Source organism: Pleurodeles waltl, chromosome 9 (genome assembly GCF_031143425.1).
Source record: "Pleurodeles waltl isolate 20211129_DDA chromosome 9, aPleWal1.hap1.20221129, whole genome shotgun sequence".
Lineage (NCBI taxonomy): Eukaryota > Metazoa > Chordata > Amphibia > Caudata > Salamandridae > Pleurodeles > Pleurodeles waltl.
The window spans coordinates 251,641,814-251,665,988 of NC_090448.1; the positions used below are offsets into that span (position 1 = coordinate 251,641,814).

Sequence of the window (24,175 nt, forward strand, 5' to 3'; positions counted from 1 at the left end):
CCAGTATCACTAGATCTGAAAAAAGTTTTCGATGGGAGTGCAAATTCCACATGTAGATAGGTAAAAGTACGGCTTTTACTGAAATGAAAAAATGACTTTCAACTTGTTTTGAAGCCCCCTGTGTGCCACATATTGTATGAACCTTTGTAAAAAAAATAGAGGGGAAAAGGAAATCATTACATATTTACATTTAAGAGTGAATGCCCATGATGTTATATTGTTGTACCATTCGAATCAAATACACAGTTCATCACAAATCAGCTCAAATCTCACAGGTTTGATGTAATTAGGATCATTTTGTTAGAAGAAGTTAGATGCCGCTCAGCCCAGTGCTATTTCATATACATATAGCATTATCTTATCACAGTTCCTTGTGACAATACACCAAATACGTGCCCAAAATGACTGCTTGAAATCGCCCTGTTCTTGACACAATTGTAAAAGTTCAGTTGCTCGCCTTGCTCACTGATAGCCTTAAAGAAAACTACTGATAGAGTCAAAGCACCCGAAAACATAATTTGGAACCAAAAGCTTGACAGCAGGAAATAGATACAGAAGCTTCTGAAGCACATCCATTTTAATGATGTTACATCTCCCAATTAGCGAAATTAGTAGCTGATGCCATAGTCGCATTTGTGAGCTACATTTGGATAGATTAGTCTCAATATTAAGCTTAGAGCATTTCCTGCATATTACTCTATATAACGACACGTAAATACGTAGGATGGATAGTAACGCTTGCATCAGGTATTAAAGTTGGATGATTTACTATAATTTCTGTTTTGTTCGTGTTTAATTTATTACCTTTCCGAAGTCTAATGCCTCTGGCTCGATATGTGGTATATCGGAAATGGTATTACCAGAGTATATAGCAATAACATCCACATATACAGTTAGTTGGACACTAGTAGCATTCACATATGTAGGCGATGGAGGGTGTTTGTTATAAAGCTGAGATAAGAATGGCTGAAGATATATAATGAATGGTGGCGACAACAAAAGACACCCCTGGCGAATTCCCCACTTTATGGCAAAATCTTCAGAAGCTTCCCCAGCAATATTTACTAGGGCTTTGGGGTTTTGATAAAAACAATTAACCGGTTCATGTACTTAGTGTCAAATCCCATTTTAACCGTAGTGGTCAAAAAACAGGGCCAAGAAACCCAATCATAGACCTTCTCAGCATTGAGGAGGATCACACCGACAGATATCCTTAAATTATTTTCAGCATCAAACACAGCTGTAGCAGTATTGGTATGAATGGTGGTATATTGGCCTGTAATAAAACCATGTTGGCATGAGCTAGCAATTGTATTGGTTACCACACTAGTTTGAGCAACTAGAATTCTAGCATACCATTTCACATCATAAAGCGCTTACCTTTAAAAAAAAAAAAAAAAAATATTGACAGAATCAGTACTCTTGAGAATTTTAGAGCAAAATAGGAACGAATAAAACCATGAATAATTAAAAAAATATACAAGAATTCCATCCTGGCCAGCAGCATTACCAGAAGAGAGTGATAAGATAGCCACATTAACTTATTCAATAGTTATATCAGCCTTGAGCATTTTGGTTTGGTGTTTGCTCAAACTCGGAATCTCTATAGTTTGCAGATAGTGAGCAATGGCATCTGGGTCTGCTTGACCTTCGGGACTATAAAGATATTAATACAATATGCCAAATTGCCTGCAGGATTTGTTGGGGCTAGGAAGATGTGCCCTTTGTCAACTTTAATACACTCCTTGCTGGATCTGTTCTGTTTCTCATTAAATTTTGTTGGCAAAGATTTTCCCAAACGTTTCTCCATACTCATAATCACACCTCTTCTGCAACATGTAAGAAGCAGCCACTTTCTCCCTCATAGTCAAACCAATTCTCCTACCACACACATATTCAAATTTGGATAAATCGGCGTAAAGCTGAGTTTCCGTATTACAAATTATTTTATTGCGATTTACCACATATTTGACCGTGATGCCTGTAATTTAGGCTTTAGAGTATCCCATACAAAAGTAACCGGGATTTATCCCATATTAATCCCGTGACACAATATAAGCATCTTATTTATATATTAATCATCTATGAGGAGTCACTGAGGGGCCTTTGAGCAAACAATACAGTACCTGATTGACAGAATGAGAGGATTGTGATCCGATCCCAACTTCGGGCATACTTAAATATTAGTGTAATGAAGCAAGCCACGTGGGGCCATAATAAAGCCATTTCTCTTTTAATGATTGTGGACACCAAACATCAGCCAGTCCATGTATGCTCATCAATGATTTAATTGAATTAAGAACCTCGAGTATACAAGGAGTAGCATGATGATTGGTTGTATCGTTATTATTATAACGCAATTAAAATCACTGCCAATTAACAGCAGCCAAGTCCATGCCAAGAGTTCTGTTGAGATTGCTTAAAAAAACTTGAGAATCAGTCTGATTTGGCCCGTATATCAAGCAAATATTATACATAATTTCATGTATTTTGACTTGTGTGATTGCCCAGGTTTCATGTTTACCCTCCCATGTCCTAACAACTTTAGGAGCCATTGATTTGGCAACATATATGTAAATGTAAAATATATATATATATATATATATATATATAGCAAACCCTTTAATTGATACTTTTTGTGAAGTTACTACCACAGGTTTATAATCAAGCTTTCTAAAGAGTGAGTGACCCTTATACACACCTTGCATCTAGCTAACACATACATTTTGTGGTTTATATAGTATTTCCCTTCCCTTGAAAAGTCACCTTTTAGCAGAACTATTGAGTCCTCTGACATCCCAACACATAATTTGAATTGACAGAAATATTAGATGTTAGAAATGGGTTCTGTAGATGGCAGTGGTTTACACCCTGTCCAAGTAGGGACCCTCAGTCTAGTCAGGGTATGGGAGTCACACGTATAAGATAATTCCTGCTCACCCCCTTGGTAGCTTGGCATGAGCAGTCTTGCTTATCTCGGAGGCAAAGTGTAAAGTATTTTTACACACCCACACAGTAACAAAGTGAAAACACTACAAAACGACTCCACACCAGTTTATAAATTATCTAATATTTATCTGAATAAAACTAGACCAGAATGACAAAAATCGAACCTACACAAGTAAAGATAACACTTTTTAAAAGTTGAAATGGGTCTTAATCAATAGGAATCAATGATAGATTCTTTTTAGCACAAAGTATCTGGGATGCGTAAAAAACAAAGACGATGCTGACCACAGAGGAGGTGAGTCTCCAAAAAAGCAAAGCGATAGGTTGGTTCCTAGCTGCACAGGGGAGGTGATGTGCCGATTTTTCCTTCACAGGAGAGGTGATGCGTTGGTTCCTTATTGGCAGGGGAGATGAGGCATTGATTTTTTTCCTTGCAGGAAAAGCAATGTGTTTATTTCCGGACACGCAGCCTCGGTTGCTTAATGCAGAACAGGGTCGTTGAGAAATTGACGATGTGTAGAAAATCCAGACACGCTGTGTTGATGGAGTCATGGTGAAACAGGCGCTGAATCGATTCTGCAGCCACGGGACAGGCGTTGAATCAATTCCCCAGCTCCGGGACAGGTACTGCTTTAATTTTTCTGCTGCAGCACGTTGGTGTGTGGATTTTCTCCTTTGGGTCACCAGCTTACCCTTCCAAGGGCCCAGGGAATGGCGTTTTCACCACTTGGCAAGTCAGGACTCTCAGCAGAAGTCTTTGATTTTCCTGAGACGTCTTAACACAAGATGTCTCAGCTCAAGCCCTTGGAGAACCTTAGAAAGCAGGACATAGAAAGCAAAGTCCAAACATTTCACTTCCAGGACAGAAGCAGCAAGCATCAGGCTAGCACAACAAAGCAACAGGCAGAGTGGCAATCTCTCCTACAGCATCCAGTTCTTCCTGGCAGAATGTCTTCAGTCCAGAAGTGTTCTGAAGTTGTGGTCTCAAAGGCCCAATGCTTATACTCTTTTCTTTCTTTGAAGTAGGCAAACTTCAAAAAGAAGCCTTCCTGGTGCACACGTCCTTTCACTGGCCCCACACACACTCCAGGGGATTGGAGACTGCTTTGTGTGAAGAAAGGCACAGCCCTATCCAGGTGCAAGTGTCAGCTCCCCCCACCACTCTAGCTCAGGAAGACCTATCAGGAAATGGAGGGCACACGTCAGCTCCCTTTGTGTGACTGCCTGGAGTGAATTCACAAACAGCCCAACTGTCATCCTGACCCAGATGTGTAATTCACAGACAGACAGAAAATGCCCACTTTCTAAAAGTGGCATTTTCAAACCTACAATCCAAATACCAACTTCACTAAAAGATGCATTTTTAAATTGTGAATTCAGAGACCCCAAACTCCAAATCTCTATCTGCTCCCAATGGGAAATTACACTTAAAAGATATTTCAAGGCACTCCCCAGGTAACCCAACCCTATGGGAGAGATAGTCCTTGCAATCGTGAAAACCAAATCTGGCAGTATGCCACTATCAGAACATGTAAAACACACCAGTACATAGCCTACCTTTTAAATACACTGCATCTTGCACATGGGCCTGCCTTGGGCCTGCCTTAGGGGTGACTTACATGTAGTGAAAGGGAAGGTGCGGCCTGGCAAGTGGGTGCAGTTGTCAGATCGACGTGGCAGTTTTAAAACTGCCCACACAGACACTGCAGTTGCAGGTCTGAGATATGTTTACAAAGCTACTCATGTAGGTGGCACAATCAGTGCTGCAGGCCCTCTAGCTTTATTTGATTCACAGGCCCTAGACGCACATGGTGCACTATACTAGGTACTTAGTAGTAAATCAAATATGCCAATCATCGATAAACCAATACAATTTAGACAGAGAGCACTTACACTTTAGCACTGGTCAGCAGTGGTAAAGTGCCAGAGTCCCAAATCCAGCAAAAACGAAATTCAGCCCAGGATCACAAACAGGTCTGAAGCAAAAAGACAGGTGAAACCGTGCCAATAGCTGACAGGTCTAACATCAGATATGAAACCAAGCTACACGCATTGATCAGGTTAATGATTTGACCATGGACTTTATAGCTACAATGTACATCTACATGCACAATTCTTGCGCCAACCTTTCTGAATCGAGATGTTATAGCCCTCTCTTAAGCTTTTGACCCGCTTTTAACCCCACTCTCCACTGTTCCCTATTCCCCCTGAAACTGTCACTCCAGGAAAGGCCCCACACAGAGAAAACCACCCCACTCAATGGAAGGTGTTTGTACCCTTTACATGCTAGAGGTCAGAACCACCAGAGGATAGTTAATGCCTCTTTTGTAAATAAGCAATGCTCAGATAAAATGTACCCCCATTTATCAGTGATACCACTCAGAAGATGATTACAGCAGGGTAAGCAGGCTGAATATTCTCACCTCCATTTTAGGGATAGTACACCAACCGTGAGCCCCCACTATATACAGTGAAATCAGAATAGACAATAAAGTGAATCTAAGCCAAGCCAAAAAACGGAGAAATTAACATCCCCAGATGCTTAGACTGCCACAGACCACCCACAAAGCCTCAGCCTCTTGTTGAAGTGCAAATTCAAATATCAATTACATCCTTATCTATTTGCCCCCCTAAAACGCACTAGAGAGACTGGGAAATTTGAAGGAATTAGCATTTAAAGCAGATCTTCTGCTATTATCAGAGGAGTGTGTCTTCACGTGAGTCTAAGTCTTTCAAGTCCATCTAGATAGCAGGTCTTTAACTGAGGATTCTTCCTTGCACAAGTAAGTCTTCCTATATGTGATCATTTTCAGCCAAGCAGGTTCCTGTAGAAATTCCTGAGCTTCCAGTTCTTGCACTGGAGTCATGAATTTTCTAAGCCTCCATCTCCGTTCTATTGTGGAATGACAAAAGTCTGACCTCACAAAGAACTTGGCACTGACCGGCGTAGAAGGTTTAGATCTAGCATAAACATCTTGTCAAAGAATAAAGTTACTAATTTGTACCAAGATGGGTTGCAGATACTTTCTAGCTGGGCTGTGATGGATTATTTTGCTGGAGTGAGCCTGCTGTTCCTGGGAATCAAAATCCCAGTCTGAGAGATCGGGGAAAGCATTCTGAAAGAAAGTGACTCCCAATTGACAAACATCATTTCCTTCCCAATCTACTTTGACTCCTAAGACCTGCAAGCTGTTGCAGTGTGACCTATTTTCAAGATCTTCATTTTTACCTACAATGCCAAGATGCTAGCATCTTGAATACCCAAAGACTTTTGAATACGAGTCAATGCTTCCTTGTTTATGGCTGTTCTCTGCTCAAGCTCCTTTATACGGTCCACAATTAAAGCAGGGTCTTGGGTGAAGAGTTTGCAGTTCAAGAATTCAGTAAAAGATAGCAGTACAACAGACTGTGCATCGGACCCCCACATCACAGCAGGGGCATCTCCTCCGCTAAGACGGAGGAGCATCGCCCCACTAGAGTTTGTGGAAAGGAAAAATAAAATGAAGCAGGCCGCTCAGACCAGTCACGACCTTCCTACCCCCGTTCTGCCACCCCTGTTGAGTGGCAGCTGCCACTGTATTGCAGATTTCCTTAAAAGCTTCAATCTACTACCTCACTGATACATTCAAAACTAGATGACGCAAACAGACTATACCATGGCATTTCACTTTTATCTGCTAAAAGACTACAGAAAATCCAGAATTCATCAAAAATACTACTTTACATATAAAGATATGAGCTTGCTTCTCTCCTATCCTAACGGCTGTCCACTGGCTTAATTTTGCAAGAAAGTCCTCCTTCAGGCTAAAGTATATTTGTCATAAGGCAATAAACCGACTTCTATTCCTTCAGGCAAATATTTCCAACCTATGAATTTACAATCCAGGCTGGCACCTAATATATTTAGCCTAGCCTAGGAAACCACTGGTGACACTACTTTCTCTCCTCAAGTCACAAAATTATGGAATTTGCTGCCACAAAATACTTGCTATTCAGGAAATCACTGAAGGACAACATATTGCCCAACTCTTTCATGTGAAAATGGTAACAAAAGTGTGATCTAAATAGATTCAAAGAGGGGCCATCCCACCATATTTACTTGCATGTGAAAACCCAAAATTGACACATTCAGATATATCACAGAGCATTGCTCCGCTCATCCAGGGACACCATATATAAACTGAAAAAGTATTACAGCAAAACGATTCCATCATCTATCACAACTTATCTAAAACCTCAGCATTGTGATCTGTCAGTCCAACTACATATGAGACTTCAAGATAGGATGCTTCCACATATTTTATTGGTGCAACATTTATGTAGTGCTTACTATACTCTTACTATGTTACTATGTCAGGCACTAAAGTGCTAGCCTACAAAGCTAGTACTCTATACTGTGTAGGGTGTATCTTATGTGGGAAGTGTCTCCATGTCGTGTGTGACGCCCCCGTGGAGCAGTTATCGTGTTAAAGGGTGCAGCTCTTAGCAGTGTGATGGATGGAGATGTGGGAGAGAGAGGTCTGCAGTTTATGGTTATCAGTAAGCTTGCATCTTTGAGCAGATCTGCAGGTCCCTTTATGGTAATTTTATGATCATAGTCCACTTAGCTGATTATTTCACATGGTTATCCATTCTGAGATACTATGTTCAAAGTTTATGGTCTTGAGCAGGATGTTAATATCATCCCATATCTGATTGTCACTATGAGATTTCATTTAACTTGTTGGACCTGCTTTGGTGCATTAACTTAAAGTCCAGCTTTGGACAGGACAGCAGTATGTGGCAGATCGCTGAAGTTATTCCATAACTTTTCAATTGGTAATAAGTGGTTCATTGCTGTGGACTGGTACACTATTGAGCGATAGATGTGATTCATATCAGTTTTGTGTTATGTGATTGTAAGAGTCTAAAAAAGTATATAACCTGGCAGGAGGATCATAAATTCTAATGTATTGTATTTGCATTTATGTAGCACTTATTACCCTTGAGGAATTAAAACTAGGCAGCGTGCTGCTCTCAAACCCAAGATTACTGTTTTTGCTCTTTTCCTCAGCAGTTCTTGATGGTTATTAGGGTTAGCCTTGTGTGCTTTACAACATTATTCCTTGTATTCACTGTAGTTTCTGCGTGGTATATTAAATTCATAGACTTTAGGTGTAATCTTTATTGATAGAGCGGGTGTGGGAATTCATGGAAATGATTGGAACTATTAAGAGATAAGTAACAGATTAGTTAGTGTTAGGTTTTAGGAGTATGACTTTGGAAGGATACGTTGGTATCTTTGAAATGAGGTTTGGGCAATTTCCTTAAATACAATAATAGGGATTAAGGTGGGCATGCATGTGACTTAGAGTAAACTGTGCTAAATGAGACGAGGCATGCAGAGGATATGAAGTAAGTAAAGGGCCATTGAAAGAAAAGGACAGGCAAGAATTGGAAGTTTTAAGTCATGATATAGTACCATCCTTCCCCTCTAACTGCATGAAATAAATTTGACATCCTTCTAGCAACTAACTTCTGCCACTATCAACTCGTCTGCGTACTATTTCCTCTACACCACCCTGTGCTAATTCTCATTCCTTCCTCTTTTATAGATAACCTCTTCCACTGGAATATAATTTCCCAGCCATTCACCCTCGGTTTACATTAATAACTAGTTGGGATGTTCGCTAAAAACTTCCAACTGCATTGATTTCTTGGCACCACCTGTAATGTAATTTGTAATTCAATTAATCACCTATTATCTTCTCCTACATAACCAATACATATTGAAGTAATGGCACCAACAAGAGCACACGACTAAAAAAATAATTCACTAGCATATATTAACCCTTACAAAACATAAGACTAACTATTATGTATGTTTGTAATTATTATAGTTCAATTATTTAAAATTGTTACAAAACAAGGCCATTGGAACAATCATTACAACATTCATTGTATAAAAGCTTTGTACAAAGCTTAAACTTCTATAGCAGCATTCTGTATTTAAAAGCTTTGTACAACAAAAAAATCGAAATCAAGCGGAGACATTTGATTTTATAAATGTGAGCTTTAGAACCTTTGGAAAACAAGAGAACTCCAAGGTAACCACGGTGATCAAAAAGACTAGCCACTAACCTTGGGCACCAGAATGGTGTGCTACTCTCCAAAATCACTTAAGTGCCTTGCCAGGGGCAGTAAGTACAAATGTACATCAGATACAGTGCAATACTTCTGTTTCTGTTTGGTTAAGTACTCCTAAAGCAATCTGGTGTAAGTTTGGAATTTCACCTGGGCCTAAACTTTATGCATATTTTCTAAAACAAAACACATAACCCCATAAAAAAAGTGCACTTTTGTTTACAGGTGGGAGATTATTACTTTTCTTCCAGTTCATAATTGGTCACATGCATCAACTCTGAACACAGTCCTGTCCTCTACGCCAATCATTTTCCTTTCTTAGAAAACCTTTCTTAGAGTGTGTTTGCATCTGCTTGCTGCAAGAGGTATACAGAGGCGGGCGCAGAATGAGTGCAGAATGTGGAGCTGCGGATGCTATGTATCAGTGGTTTGCCTCCAGGGCCCTGGCACTTGATTTGGCAATTTAGGGACTTGATTTGGGCTCAAGGGAGAGAAAAGAACCCAGCATAAACCACTCCTGCCAGAACTTTGAGTACTTAGCCCACATACCTGCTTGGCTTGGTTCAGCTCAGTTCCAGCAGTGCCAAGCCTGTCAAAGCCGATGTCCACCGCCTGGTAAGCAGGAAGAGTGAAAATCTGCAGAAAACCTACCGGAGCGCCAGGGGGAGCAGTGAGGCATCATTGAGGAAGGAAGTAGGGGAGGTCATCTGGCTGGTAGGCGCTAGGCACTTGGCGGCAAGCCCCCATGAGAGAGGAAACAGCCATCATTAGGCCAGTGTTGCTTGCTGGGTTTGGGAGGCTGCCTGCCAGTCAACCAGACACTCACTTGGAACACAAGAGACAATTTAGGAGTTAGGTGCTGGCAAGAGCTGCTGCTACCGTAGAGCCAGGTAGTTAAGTACCATATTATAGGGTTCTATTGACATTTTTGGCACTTCTGGCTCCTCCCGTCTCGCAAGATTTGGATCTTCGATTCAACTAGATTGGATTTATCCAACTGTCAGCCTTGGCTTCTTTCCCTCCCAGTACACTAGACTTTTGAGGGTTCGGAACCATCTGTGTTTGACAGGTGCGGGGGGAGCTCTTGGCATTTCTGGCTACAATGACATTAGAAGTTACGCTCTGGCCATGTAATTTTGTCTAATTTAAAACTTAAGAAATCTGTTAGCTGGAACAGAGGCGCTCAGCTAAAAACATATAAATCCCTTCCATCAATTTCAGTTTTTTTTTTTAAACAGAAAAAGTTATGCCTAAAGTGGCCAAAGAAGCCCTGAGTTCCTCTTAACTGGCAGCATCCTCCTCAGCTGTGATTTCCATGCCCTTGGCTCAATGAAACATAAATGAGTGCAAGAATGTGTGTTCCTCCCCTGCTGAAATTGAGCCCCAGGACTGAACAAAATGGACAAATTGGAAAAGGAAGTGAGTGCTAAACCTCTTGGGTTGCTGGTTGGCATACCTGGTACATAGGGGTTGGGCAACAAGCCTTTAAAGGGGATATCTATGCCCCTCAATCCATCACCTAGGGGGCATACTTCTGAGAGGAGAATGTCTCTCTCCAAAGTTACCCATGTAAGGGCCAATAACACCAACTATAAGGAATGTCCCTCTTGTGGAGGACTTTAGCCTGCCAGACATTAATTTAGACTTATGGAGTACGGAGGCAGGGGTGGTGGCCTCACAATTTATTTCCTCAGACAATGCTCAGGTTGATGTGCATCATCTTAATACAAATTTATTCACCTGACCTTCTTTGCCAATATTATACAGTAGTTCTCCATCCTTAGTGGGCTCCTCCCCCAGTCATGATCATTTTTTTATCCCAAAGTGCACAATGGAACATGAACGCCTCATCAGATATTCTGTTCTATATTGAAAAGTTTTAACTTCTATACTGTCTCTATTAGAGAAATCTGTGTCAAGCTCTGGCCATAAAGTGGATGTGTTGTCATCAGTTTTATTGGAGGTACAGAATGTTAATAAGTGTGGCTTTGCTTAAATTAATATTCATAATGAGAAGTTAATATTTAAGTCAGCATCGGCTGAGCCTCATGGAGGGGTTAGGGTGCTTTTCTCCAAGCTGGTAAAACAGTGTTGGGTGTTGTGTTACCAAAAAATCCTAGCTCAAATGTGGATGAGGACTTTTTCTTAAGTCTGTTGTTTGAGGATCAGACTCAGGACTTCCCCTCAAATTTGGCAATGGTTGAGATTTTCCCTATGTTTAAAAAAGGGTTAAAAAAAAGGGGGGTAAGAAAATTGGAAAAGTGAACGTGACAGTGACCGAAATAGATGCTGGGGTTGGTTTTAATGCTGCTTCTAAGGCCATTCAGAAAAAGATTTAGAGCCTATCATAACCGGTATAAAGAAGGAGTCCAAAGTAAAGAATTTTAAAACACAAAGCAGAAAAATTTAGATTTCCTAATTACCCAAAGAGGTTTTGAATAAGGTGACGCCTATGTTGCCTGTGGTTAATGCTTTGACTCTACCTCCAGTTAATACCCATACAAACCATCATAACTGCAAGATGGTGGAGAGAGGTGGGGCAAATTTAGTGGAATCTTACATCCCTACTACAGTTTCCCATAATTCCAGATTGTTCCAAATACTTTTCAGAGGTCGTCATATGCTCAGACGGGTGAGGGGGTGATAATTGAAAGCCCTTATCTGCTGATGCTGAGGGTTTGAAGGACACTTGCCCGTACAAATTTTGGGGAAGCCAACATTGGGCCAGACAAAATGGTTAGTTTCTCGTCATTAAAGGTAAATTTGAGTGATCAGGCCAATCAACTATTGTGTTCACAAATTGATTGAGATTAAGGAGCCGTAGTGACTCACTTCAACAAACCCCCTCATTTACTTAACCAAGGAGCAAGTGTTTTTGTACTAAGGGTCATTGAACCTGTAATGGGGCGTGCTGAGTGATACCTTCAAGGCGTGTCACCAGAGCAGATTTTAGAGACATTGTCCTTGGATTTTATCTCATTATTTGATAATGAGCTCTTCTCCATCTATAGAAGTTTGTTGTGTCTTTACCTAATTGGAATCATGAGGTAACCATGGTAAGGGAATTTTTGGGAGAAACGGTTGTAATGTGGAGGTGTCAGTTGGGAGGAAGCATTGTGGGAGAAGATTGAATTCCTTATGGTCCTGTTGTAAGCAGTACCTAATAAAGAAACTCACTTGAAGTGCTGTGCCCCTGCGACTTTATATTGGCAATGGGTGGTACTTCAACAGGAGATCTTCAGCCCGCATGCCTCGCAGCATCCACTTCTGTCTCTGGAGCTGCTGCTATTTTGAGTCTGCTTCTCATTTGAGAAATTCCAGTGAATGTCCTGCCACAGATGTTTTGTGCACCAGATGCATGAAAAATTGATATTTTGGCAGGGTTTGTAGATCATCTGGCAAAATGCAATCAAGCAAGGTACACAGAGTGGAACAGAACAAGTCATGTGAAAATGATACATCTTCTAGTGACAAAGATGACGAAGTGATTGTTAAAAACATTTCTACGAACAATGACCAAGATGAAGTAGTGGGGTGGGGGGTATCCTTGAAAATGGTGAAAAGGCCTTTTTGTAAATAAATCATCAATAGTCAGGAAGTTAAAGTCATGGCTGACTCAGGATCTTCCTTCATGCTATTGAGTGAGGAAGCATGGAAGGAGAATTTTAAAGGGGTTCATCTGAAGGGTTCAGCCATTTACCCCGTAGGTCTTGGATGAAAGCCCATAGAAATAGTAGGGGAATTTGAAGCTGAATGTAAATTCCAGGGCAGCATAATTCAAGGTGTTGTGTATAGTTAAACCTAAGGCTTGCTTAGTAGGTTGGTATGATCAAAAGAAATTGGGAATTTTGTTGGATCCCAATAATCCAGCTTAAGTGGTATTGAGGAAGGAGTACATGAAAGTCCTTTCTGTAGAGACAATTGTGTGGGAAAAATGTTATTCTGAGGTGTTTCAGAAAGATTAATATAAAAGCGATCGAGCATGTGGGTCCTGTTGCAGATAATGTTGGCAGAGTGCCGTTGGCCTTGCATTATGAATTAAAAAAATTAACTGGACAAATTGTGCAAGCAGGAAGTGATTGAACCTATTGAATGTTCTGATTGGGTTAAACCGATAGTGATTGCTTGCTAGGAAAATGGAACAATTCAGATGTGTGCGGATTTGTGTGATTTAAATAAGCAGCTATGGGTCGATCGGCACCCGCTTCCTAATATCACAGACATGTTATCCATCTTGAAGGAGGATAACATCTTCAGTTTGCTTGATGTGACCTCGGCCTACCACCAAATCAATCCACATCCTGATTACAGACACTTTACTTATTTATAACTCAGGAGGGTCTGTTCCAAATCAAGCATATCCCGTTTGGGCTAGCATTGGATTCGGCCATGTTCCAAAGAGTCTGGAATGTATTGTAGCATCTCAAGCCAATGTATTAGTCTTTGGGAAGGATCAAGAACAACACAGTGCCAGATTACACCAAGTTTGATCATTTGGGTTACAAATTGACAGCTAAGAGATTCAAACCTATATCTAGCCTAGTCAAGGCAACTGAACATTTTCAACCACTGGAAAATAAGGGTCAATTTAAGGTCCTTCGTGGGACTAGTTGAGTTCTACACAAGATTCATCCCTAAATGTGCTGAAAAACCATGCAAATTAAGAAACCTCTCAAAGAATGTTAAATTTGAATGGAGTGTGGAATGAGATCATAAGTTAGAATTTATTAAAATGGAGGTGACAAGTGCTATTCCTTTGAAACCATTTGACACCTGTGATGAAAGCAGCGCAGGCAAGGCAAGGATGAAGTGGTAGCATTTGCCTTTAGGAGTCTTAGTGGTAGGGAGTCTTCTTATTCTGTAATGGAAGGGATGACTTGAGTGTGGTGGTGGGGCATTGTTCATTTTAAACCCTATTTTTGGGGCATAAGGTTCACTGTGCGTGGCAAACAAAAACCCCTGTTACAGCTATTTACCACTAAGGGGGGAGAACGAGCCACCCTCAAAATTGTCAAATTGCAGTACAGGCTTCTCGAGTATGATTATCGAGTAGGGTATGTGCCTAGTACCAAGTATTTGCTGGCTGGTTGCCTTTCTCGTCTTCCTGCTCAAGATCAGCAAGTGGAGATGGAAGAATTGTATCAGACCGATGCACAGTTATTATGCATTCTTAAAGGTTATTCGGAGGGTACTTTATCAGAGGAAGAATGGAAGTCTGCATGTAGTTCAGATGAACAGATCAAAGAGGTGAAAGAAGGCATTCTTTGAGGGTGGTCACAACAGGAATGCAAAGGGAAATTGAGTGAAGAATACAAACAAGTTTATGAAGAGTTGTGTACACCAATCCAATGTTTTAGTGGCTCCAGAGCGTATTGGGAACAAAGTGTTATACTCAGCACATGAAGGACATACAGGAATGCATGCAGTGAAAATAAGGATTTGTGAGAATTTTTAGTAGCCAATATGGATAGGAGTGAGGGATTGCAGGAATTGTGCCATTATTGATAAATCACAGGTCACTCTTCCAAGTACAGTGGAGGCCATAAAAATACCTGATAAGACTTGCAGCAATTTAGCAATAGACATAATTGGTCCCATGGTACCTTCAGGTGGTGTATCCCAATATGGCATAGTAGTAGTGGACTATTATATCCACTGGCCAGAAGTCAAATTTGTGAAGGTACCAAACAACTTAAAAGTTACAGAGTTTTTGGAATCTGTTTTTGATAAGGAAGGTATTGCTGATGAAATGTTGACAGACAGTGGTTGTCAAGTCACTTCTGCGTAGTTTACAGTATTTTTGAAATTTCTAGGAATTAAACAAACTAAAACTTTCTTATATCACCCCTGAAGTAATGGTCTCATAGAGAGATTTAATGGAGTTATCAAAGAGAATGTAGAGGTAGCAAGGATAAACAAACTAAATTGTAAATAGTAATTAAGGAAGTTACTTTGCGCAGTTCTCACCACTCCCAATGCTGACCCAGGTGTGTCACCATTTGTGCTTTTGAGGGGGAGGGTTCCTGCATCCAAAATGACACGACAGTGGATTGGGAGATGTTCTATTTGTAAAGACAAGATGGAAGAGGGAACCAGAAAAAGTTTAGAAGCCCAAAGTAAATAAGCACACAAACACAGACGAGTGACAAGGATTGAGGAAGGAGATTACGTGAGAGTAAACATTTCACAAATTGTACCCAAAGGGGAGTCCAAATTTTCATCACCAAAAAAGGTAATTGAAGTGAGGAAAGGTGTAGTAAAACTGGAAGATGGCAAGTGGCGGAATAAGGATATATTGGCTATAACATGAAAGAAAAAGAAACAAACAAAGCAAGAACAATGAGGTGTGTGGGTAACAGTGGGAGTTAATGGATGGCAGAAGTTGAACATGCAGAATGTCTGCAAGAGGTAAGAAACTGCCATATAAATTGCATGAGTATGTGCTCAGTTAAATTGTCTCAGTATTGTTTTTTTCCGCATTATATATTGTTAGAAAATCATATCCCGTAATTCATGTTATGTCAAACTGAAATCAAATTTGCCTTTTAGGTATTTAAGGTTATATGAGATTAGTCATAGCTTTATGTTATATGCGTAGGTTTTTTTGTTAAAAAAAAAAATATATATATAAGAGGAAAGATGTATTGGGTCTTTACCTCATTGAAATCGTGGAATAACCATGGTGAGGGAATGTGGAGAAAGGGTTGAAATGTGGTGGTAACAGTTGAAAGGAAGCATTATGGGAGAAGGTTGCAGTCCCTTGTGGTTCTGTTGTAAGTTGTACCTAATAAAAAAACATACTTGAAGTGCCATGCCCTGCAACTTTATATAGTTCTATCTTCCACTCACTTTCAGAAATAGAAGAACTAAGGTTAGTGAAAAGTAGTGACATAAAAAATGTGTTTATACGCTCAACTGCACCATTGCCATACTCCAGAATCAGTTTTGGTTCATTGTTTATTGCATATTTGATATGCAAAATTGCAATTATTTTCTAAAAAGAAGGATTGATGTTGTTCCTCTTGTCAAGCGTCTGGATCCCTCACCCAAACCAATGTATTTGCTAAAAGTAAATAATGTCAACTGTAGTTGCTGCAGTGGGACCTAACAATAACATTCGACAGGAGAACCATATTGCTATAGTTGTCTCTCTGGGGCATGGAGGATGGGTAATAGAAACTTTGGCGGATCCTGCTCTTAACCCTCAAATTGTTTAGTTCAAGGATGATCTCCTTAAATGAAGTTGGGTGGCGGAGTCCGTAATAGCCCGTCCTATGGTAAAGACTGTGAGGCACAGAGACAGCTCTGGCGGGCTACTCTAGACCTGGAACTTGGCTGGTTTGGGTCATGATGTAGTGAAATTGAATACCCTGGAGCCTCTTTACCCATTAATTTAATGCTTACAAGAAACTTGGGCATGTAGAGAATTTAAATATCCTGATTATTTTGTAATTTCTTGCAAAGCGATGCATTCCAAAAGGGGCCGTGCTCGAAGGGGGGGGGGGGGGGGGGGGTGGAATTTTACTTAAGAATACTGTGAACTGGAATCAAGAAGGTTTTATCCATTTATCATATTTATACCTTTGTTTGAATTTGGCCCACCAAGATATGAGAGATTGTCCATCCTTCTATCTTTTAGCAAATAGGAATATTCTGCCTGGTAACCCTTTGACCTCCTCGAGACTTCATTTTTTACTTTCACTTATGATATCAGTATGTCTAAACTGGAATAATCGTGGATGGCTTAACCACAAAGGTTTCCAACTCTGACCTTTGCTAATGTGGAAAAAGAAGAATTGTAGTCCACCCCGAAAATGTATTTACCAGAAAAAAATTAGAACAGATAAGTGTGGCTTTCTTTTATTGGATAACCGTAAGAATTATGAATTGGTGTTTCTAAAGGAGTGAATCTCAGATGGTGAGCCTGGCTCTTACACTTTCCATTTAACCACCAGGCGCAGTTTATTCGATTATGTGAAAGTATCCTATTAAATGTTTGGGGCTTGCTCCAAATTTACTGTTTTTCCATCTGACATGAGTGATCACAGCATAGTGGGTTTGACACTTGCCTTTAACCTTCAGGTACCAGCACCCTCGAACCTATTAAATGGTGAGGTTAGCTTTAATAAGTCAAATGGGCATACCTTTTGGGCAGCTAGGAACATTGAGACCCTAAGTTCCAAAATTCAAGATTGATGTGTCAGATTAAATTAATCTTCATGGTGTGACCCTATATTTTATTTTGAATCTCACATGATGGGTTTTTGTATTCTAGGCTCAAAGGATAAAGGCCCTAAGCAAGCTAAAAAGTGCAATCCAAAGGTGCTAAACCAAGAAATACATTTTCTGATATAGAGGCAGTCTCAGTTGTTTTCTACTTTAAGGCAACATGAAAATTATCACCTCAAACACATTAGATCAAGATAGATTAAATGCACAAGAGCGTAGGAGTGAAAGGGATAAGTGGATTACTTGAAGGAAGCCACTAATTCTAGTAACGTATGGAAATATTGGTGCCTGGTGATGTAATATTGTGATTCTTGGGTTACAGTGCATGCAGTTACCATCCCTGAAAAGGTTTGTGTGGGTTACATTTCTAATTTGTATTCTGGTAATCCTGGCGATGCTGATCATGTAGAGATTGTGTAGATGAAGAATTGCTTGTATTGTATGGTGCCCCATCTCAAGCTGAGATTGTTGGTTTTCTAAAAAATCTAGGGTTTCTGGAGCAATGGGGCCTGATGATATTCTTATATCAGCCATTAAAAAGGAGCCCATTGCTTGGACAAATTTTCTTTGTCTGTTCTTTGAATATTGCTATCGAACTGGAAAAATCCCTTTGTACTGGAGTGGTAAAGTTGTCAAAAAGGGCCCCAAATCATCCCCAGTAAGTTTCAGACAGATAGAATTGTTAGATGCTACTGGTAACTTTTCGCAAGGAGTTTACTATCCTATCTGCAACAGTGAGCTCAAGAAAAATATTTTAGCTCCCCAGAACCGGCTGGCTACAGGAGGAACCAATGCACCCTTGATAACGTTGCTGTCCTCCTAACGATTATTGAGAAATATCCTTATTCCCGTGGTATGCTGGTGTATACAGCTTTATTGATTTCTCTCCAGTGTTCAATAGTGTTGATCGTCCAATGCAGTTGAGAAAGCTACTTCTATTGTCTGTTCCCCATCATTTTCTGAGGCTCATTATTGAACTTCATTGAGCTACCTGTTGTCAAATCTTCATGGGAGGGACTTAGGGTTTATCCCGAAAGGTTGCAACTCACAATAGCTTAAAACAGGGTTGCCTGTTGACTCCCCTGCTGTTTCCCTCTACATTTATGACTTGACAGGCTGTTTAAGGCAGGTGTGGGGGACCCCATAAAATTGGTGACATGTACATTAGTTTCCTGTTATACACTGATGACATGAAAATAATGGATTTAACGCCTATTGGCTTACTGCCTTGATGAAGTATGACGAAGCTCATTTTAAAAAAATAAATATTTAAAAAACTAAAATTTTTACTTTTCGTAATAAAGGTACGTGAATGGGGAAGTTCAATTGGTACTTAGAGGAAGATAAATTGGGAAAAGATAATTTGTATCTTTACTTAGGCAAGAACTTCTCTAGTATTGGGCAGGATGTTGGTCATGTAAACCATTGCTTAAAGAGAACCTTATCCCAGGCAAATGCCCATATCAGACTACATAAAATGTGTGGAAAATATCACTTTGGTCATGTTTTGTCTATTTATTGGGTAAAAATTCCTCCATCACTAACTTATACTTGTGAGATATTGGATATGAGCCTTTGGTAAATTTTGAGGCAATAGGTCATATCGTTCGTCATATTTGTGATTTGAATACTCCAGCAGCCCCTCACGCCCCTGGAGTTTGGTTTATTGTCAACTTTTACCTTTGCATTGGGTCTTGTTCTGAGATGGGGAAATTTGCTTCTGGGTGGAGAGGCGATGTTTCTGTGTGAAGCTCCTATGTGCACATTTTTTTCCTTCGAAAAGAGGTGTGCTTTTTTTTTTTAAGTCCCTTTTGACTTTAAGACACTTTTGGGATTGATTTGAGTGTCGACTCTTTAATGCCTAAATCCCTCCTGGAGTGTTATATAAAAAAAACTCTCTACAAAATAAGCCAGGACAGAGGCATTGCTCTATGTCAGTCAAATCAGCGAAGTCGGGTAATACAGGAGAGCGATCTCAGGAATAAACCCCAACTCTGTCTAACCTGGAATCTTCCTCACGGGACCAAAAGTCAATCTTATTGTTGAGAATGGATTTGCTTCCCCTACGTGTTATCTCTGGCATCTGGGATAAAGTCCCAAAAAAGGAAAGATTATGTGAGTTATGTCACTTGTACATACAATATCTGAATCTTGTAATATTTGCATGTTGTTAGAAATGGAGTCTTTGGTTGGCAGTCAGGTTACCCTCCTGTCCAAGCAAGGACCCACACTCTAGTCAGGGTAAAAGAGAATCACCCTCAGCTAACCCCCGCTCACGCTCTTGGTAGCTTGGCACGAGCAGTAGGCTTAACTTCGGAGAGCTAGGTGTAAAATATTTGTACCAACACACACAGTAACCTAATGAAAACACTACAAAATGACACAAAACAGCTTTAGAAAAATAGAAAATATTTATCTAAAGAAAACAAGACCAAAATGACAAAAATCCACAATACACAAGGCAAGCTATCAATTAAAAAGTAAAAAGAGTCTTCATGTAATTTTAAACACAACGCTAACGCTGTTAGCGTGAAAATGTACCTCGGGTGCGCCAAAAATAACCCCGCATGGGCTAGTGTGCGTCAAAAAGAGCTTATGATGTGTCGATTCCACTCACGAGCGAGACCTTGCATCATTTCTCCTTTAGTCGGGTAGGCGTGCGTTATTTATTTTCTCCGCTGGAGAGTGATGTCGATCCGGTCAGCAGTCTCGGGTCCGGGCAGGCCTTGCGTTGTTTTTACATGCCCAGCAGTATTGGCATCAGAAATTCAGCCGCACGATGATGCGAAAACCAGGCAGCGCAGGTTGCGTTGCAGGCGAGCGTCGATTTTCAGCCGCAGAGCCGGTGGCGTGTCGATTTTTCAGCCGCAGATCGGAGTCACGTGGATCTTTTCCCCTCACGGCGGTTGGTGCGTGGATTTCTCACTTGACGGCTGCCAGCTTCTCCTTTCAGGGTCCCAGGAACTGGATGGGAACCACTTGGCAGAGTAGGAGTCTCTCTAGAGACTCCAGGTGCTGGCAGAGAGAAGTCTTTGCTGTCCCTGAGACTTCAAATAAATCTCTAAATCAAGCCCTTGGAGAGTTCTTCACAAGAAGGAAGGCAACACAAAGTCCAGTCTTTGTCCTCTAGCACAGGCAGAAGCAGCAACTGCAGGAGGGCTCCACAAAGCAGAGTCACATGCAGGGCAGCTCTTCTTCCCCAGCTCTTCAGCTCTTCTCCAGGCAGAGGTTCCTCTTGGTTTCCAGAAGTGTTCTAAATTGTGTGGTTTTGGGTGTCCTCGTTATACCCATTTTGCCCTTTGAAATAGGCTTACTTCAAAGGAAAGTCTCTCTTGTTTTTGAAATACTGCCTTGCCTAGGCCCCAGACACACACCAGGGGGTTGGAGACTGCATTGTGTGAGGACAGGCACAGCCCTTTCAGGTGTGAGTGACCACTCCTCCCCTCCCTCCTAGCACAGATGGCTCATCAGGAAATGCAGACTACACCCCAGATCCCTTTGTGTCACTGTCTAGTGAGAGGTGCCATCAGCCCAACTGTCAAACTGACCCAGACAGGGAATCCACAAACAGAGAGAGTCACAGAAATGGTATAAGCAAGAAAATGCTTACTTTCTAAAAGTGGCATTTCAAACACACAATCTTAAAATCAACTTTACTAAAAGATGTATTTTTAAATTGTGAGCTCAGAGACCCCAAACTCCACATATCTATCCGCTCCCAAAAGGAATCTACACTTTAATCATATTTAAAGGTAGCCCCTATGTTAACCTATGGGAGGGACAGGCCTTGCAACAGTGAAAAACGAATTTAGCAATATTTTACTGTCAGGACATATAAAACACATTACTATATGTCCTACCTTTACCATACACTGCACCTTGCCCTTGGGGCTGCCTAGGGCCTACCTTAGGGGTGCCCTGCATGTAAGAAAAGGGAAGGGTTAGGTCTGGCAAGTGGGTATACTTGCCAAGTCGAATTTATAGTTAAAAACTGCAGACACAGACACTGCAGTGGCAAGTCTGAGACATGATTACAGAGCTACTTATGTGCGTGGCACAACCAGTGCTGCAGGTCCACTAGTAGCATTTGATTTACAGGCCCTGTGCACCCCTAGTGCACTGTACTAGGGTCTTACTGGTAAATCAAGTATGCCAATCATGGATAAACCAATTACATACATATTTTGTATAGGAACACTTGCACTTTAGCACTGGTTAGCAGTGCTAAAGTGCCCAGAGTAACAAAATCAGCAAAATCAGAGTCCAGCACACATTAATAACCTGGGAAACAGAGGTAAAAAGTTAAGGGAGACCACGCCAAGGAAGAAAAGTCTAACACATGTCCTGTGTTGCACTATACACGTTGTCACTTCGTAAGGCCAGTGTTTCTTAAATATAACATTCTATCCGTTTCGGAGTCCCGTACGTGCTTAATGTTTCCAACAAACTAAATGGTTTGTGCTAAGATCGTTCAATTATTTTTAGGTGTGTTTTTAAAATTTGTATTAATGCTTTGTCATTTGTGTATACTAAACTTCATTCATGTAATATTGTCCTGTCCTATGTTGTAGTAAGTCATTTTGTATGGCCAGTGTTTCCTAAATATAACAACAGTATAGAGACCTGTAAGGAACCTAGTGAAAAGGTTTGCACCAAGTTTCATCAAATTTGTAATGTTTTTAAAATTGAATTAATGAGATGTATACTATTGTGATGTACTATATGTAACTTATTTCTGTATTTTATGTATTCGGTATTTTGGTATGTGGACCTCTATCTGTTTTCCATATCATAATAAGTACATTAGATTGCATTGACTACCCTGCACCACGCTTACGCCGAGACCTTTGGTCATAATGCATCTTAGTCTCTGCGAGTCGTTTTCGTTTCTGTGAGAATGATATGTCAGTCATTAGTGACTCGTTCTGTAAAACGAAATGTATGTGATTTAGTAAGTATGCATTATTTAAGATACAAGTGCAAATTACTAAAACAGGTACATTATTTTGAATTTCCTACTTCTTCCCAAGTTGGCTTTTTGCTTGGGGTTTGTCAGGAAGATTCTGCTGAATTAGTTAAAGGCAGAAATACAACGTGGAATACCTAGAGATGTAATCCTTAATCATATAAATACAACAGAGCTTTCAATGAGGTCATGCAGTAAATGTATTGCTATGTTTTTCAAAGCTGGCAGTAATCCTCAGCAAGCCATTTCCCAGCAGAAATAGCCCTACTTCACGGATCAGTGTGTCGCAAACCTCGCTGCACTGAGGAGCCACACAAACAGAGCTGGTTTGGTAGTTGGAGTGAGGACACAAACTCCCAACTACCTTTTCTTGGGAAGGTCTCCTGACTTGGTCACCTTTGGGGGATGTGTATAGTGCAAATGAGGGACAGGTATCTAGGAGAGGCGGCTGAAACCTCTTGATCTGACAGCACTGCTAAGCAGTTTTTGTCAACCTTAGTATTTTGCTGTACTGGCCTTCTGATTTCAGAATACTGGTATTTCATTGTACGACATAGCATTAATGTTAACATAATTCGACTTTGCAAATTATGTCTTATTAGTAAAGATATCTTAATTTTAACTCTATCATTTGGCATGCTAATATGATGTTGACCTAAATGTGTTCTTCAGCAGACCTCCCAAATCACCTTGCCACCATGTGTGAAAGAGAGCGGCACATTTCACATAGTCAACTAGTGAAGTGGTGATATCACACAGTGAGCATAACGTGAGCTGCAAACCACTACACGTAGATTTCTATCTTGCATTTCTATTTTCTGCTCGTTAGGAATTTTGAAAGCTGCCTTGAATGGGCAGCGACCTCAGAAGTCTTTAATCTGTTGTTTAGGAAGGGATAGCAGTGGCAAGGCTGGGCCCTTCCCCTCAGCCTCCCTTTGCCAGATCCCGCCTTCTCCATTGTCCCTCCATGGCCTGAGGGTCTCAAGGTCCCAATGCTACTCTGGGCCTCACCTCTACAAGTCTCCCCTCCCCTTTCAAAGTGCGAGCATGCTTTTGAAATTGGCTGATCTGCGTTTGGTGTACAAAGGGAAAGGTAAATGTGTTTTTGTTTTGTACACAGAATATATGATGGAGGTTAATCTCGATGCATTATTTTTTTTCCAGATCTGGGATATGAGTGATGAAGAAACTGTATGAAATCCAGAGATAGAAAATCCACGATCACGTCTGCTTTTTCGATTCCTGCAATTTTGCCTGTCAATGATACTTAAATGATTACGTATTGCAAATCTAAACAAATATAATGAACATGTTCTTTTTCCTGCTGCCTTGTTCTTCCTCATTATGTGTTCGTTTTTTTAATCTACCCATACCCTATGCCTGACTTCAGTTTGTATTGGAAATGTAATTACCACCAAGCCAGAGTCACTATTTTATATTGCAAAATAATGCAAAGTTGAAGTAAAATATATTGTATGAATATTTATTTTGTTCTTGTCAATCATCTGCTGTATATGTTTAGATTTCTAAGAAGGTTGCAATGCTCTTTGGCACTGGTTCACAGGAGGCTACTTGGGGAAACGTAGCATAAGTGGAAGAAAAGTACAACTATTAATAGAAAACAACAGGAACAGAAACAAAATGATCCTGGCAACACAAAATACAAAATGCGCCAATGCAAATTACAGCAGATGGAGCAAATGATACGCAAAGAATTTTGTTTATATTTGCATATTTTTTGAGGCTTTAAAAAATTGCCTTTGAATACCTGGGTGAAAGTCCAAAACGCTGAAACCACTGTTCTGTGATAAGTACCGTATGATAATGTTGAGTCCATGGAAGATTTCCCTTGTTTGGCAAAATCGAGAACAAAATTTTATTGCAGGCACTTTGGAATCACGATGTGGG

At 40.5% G+C, this 24,175-nt stretch overlaps 1 protein-coding gene across 1 annotated transcript in view; it reads left to right on the top strand.

The window, feature by feature from the left end:
- The window catches only part of ATG7 (autophagy related 7), a 1,524,945-nt gene extending 1,501,196 nt beyond the window's left edge, over positions 1-23,749 (top strand). The window contains exon 19 of the mRNA XM_069206657.1: positions 23,432-23,749. Within this exon, the coding sequence (XP_069062758.1) occupies positions 23,432-23,464 (33 nt within the window). The 3' untranslated portion in view covers positions 23,465-23,749. The remainder of the gene's footprint in view (positions 1-23,431) is intronic.
- The last annotated feature ends 426 nt before the right edge of the window (positions 23,750-24,175 follow it).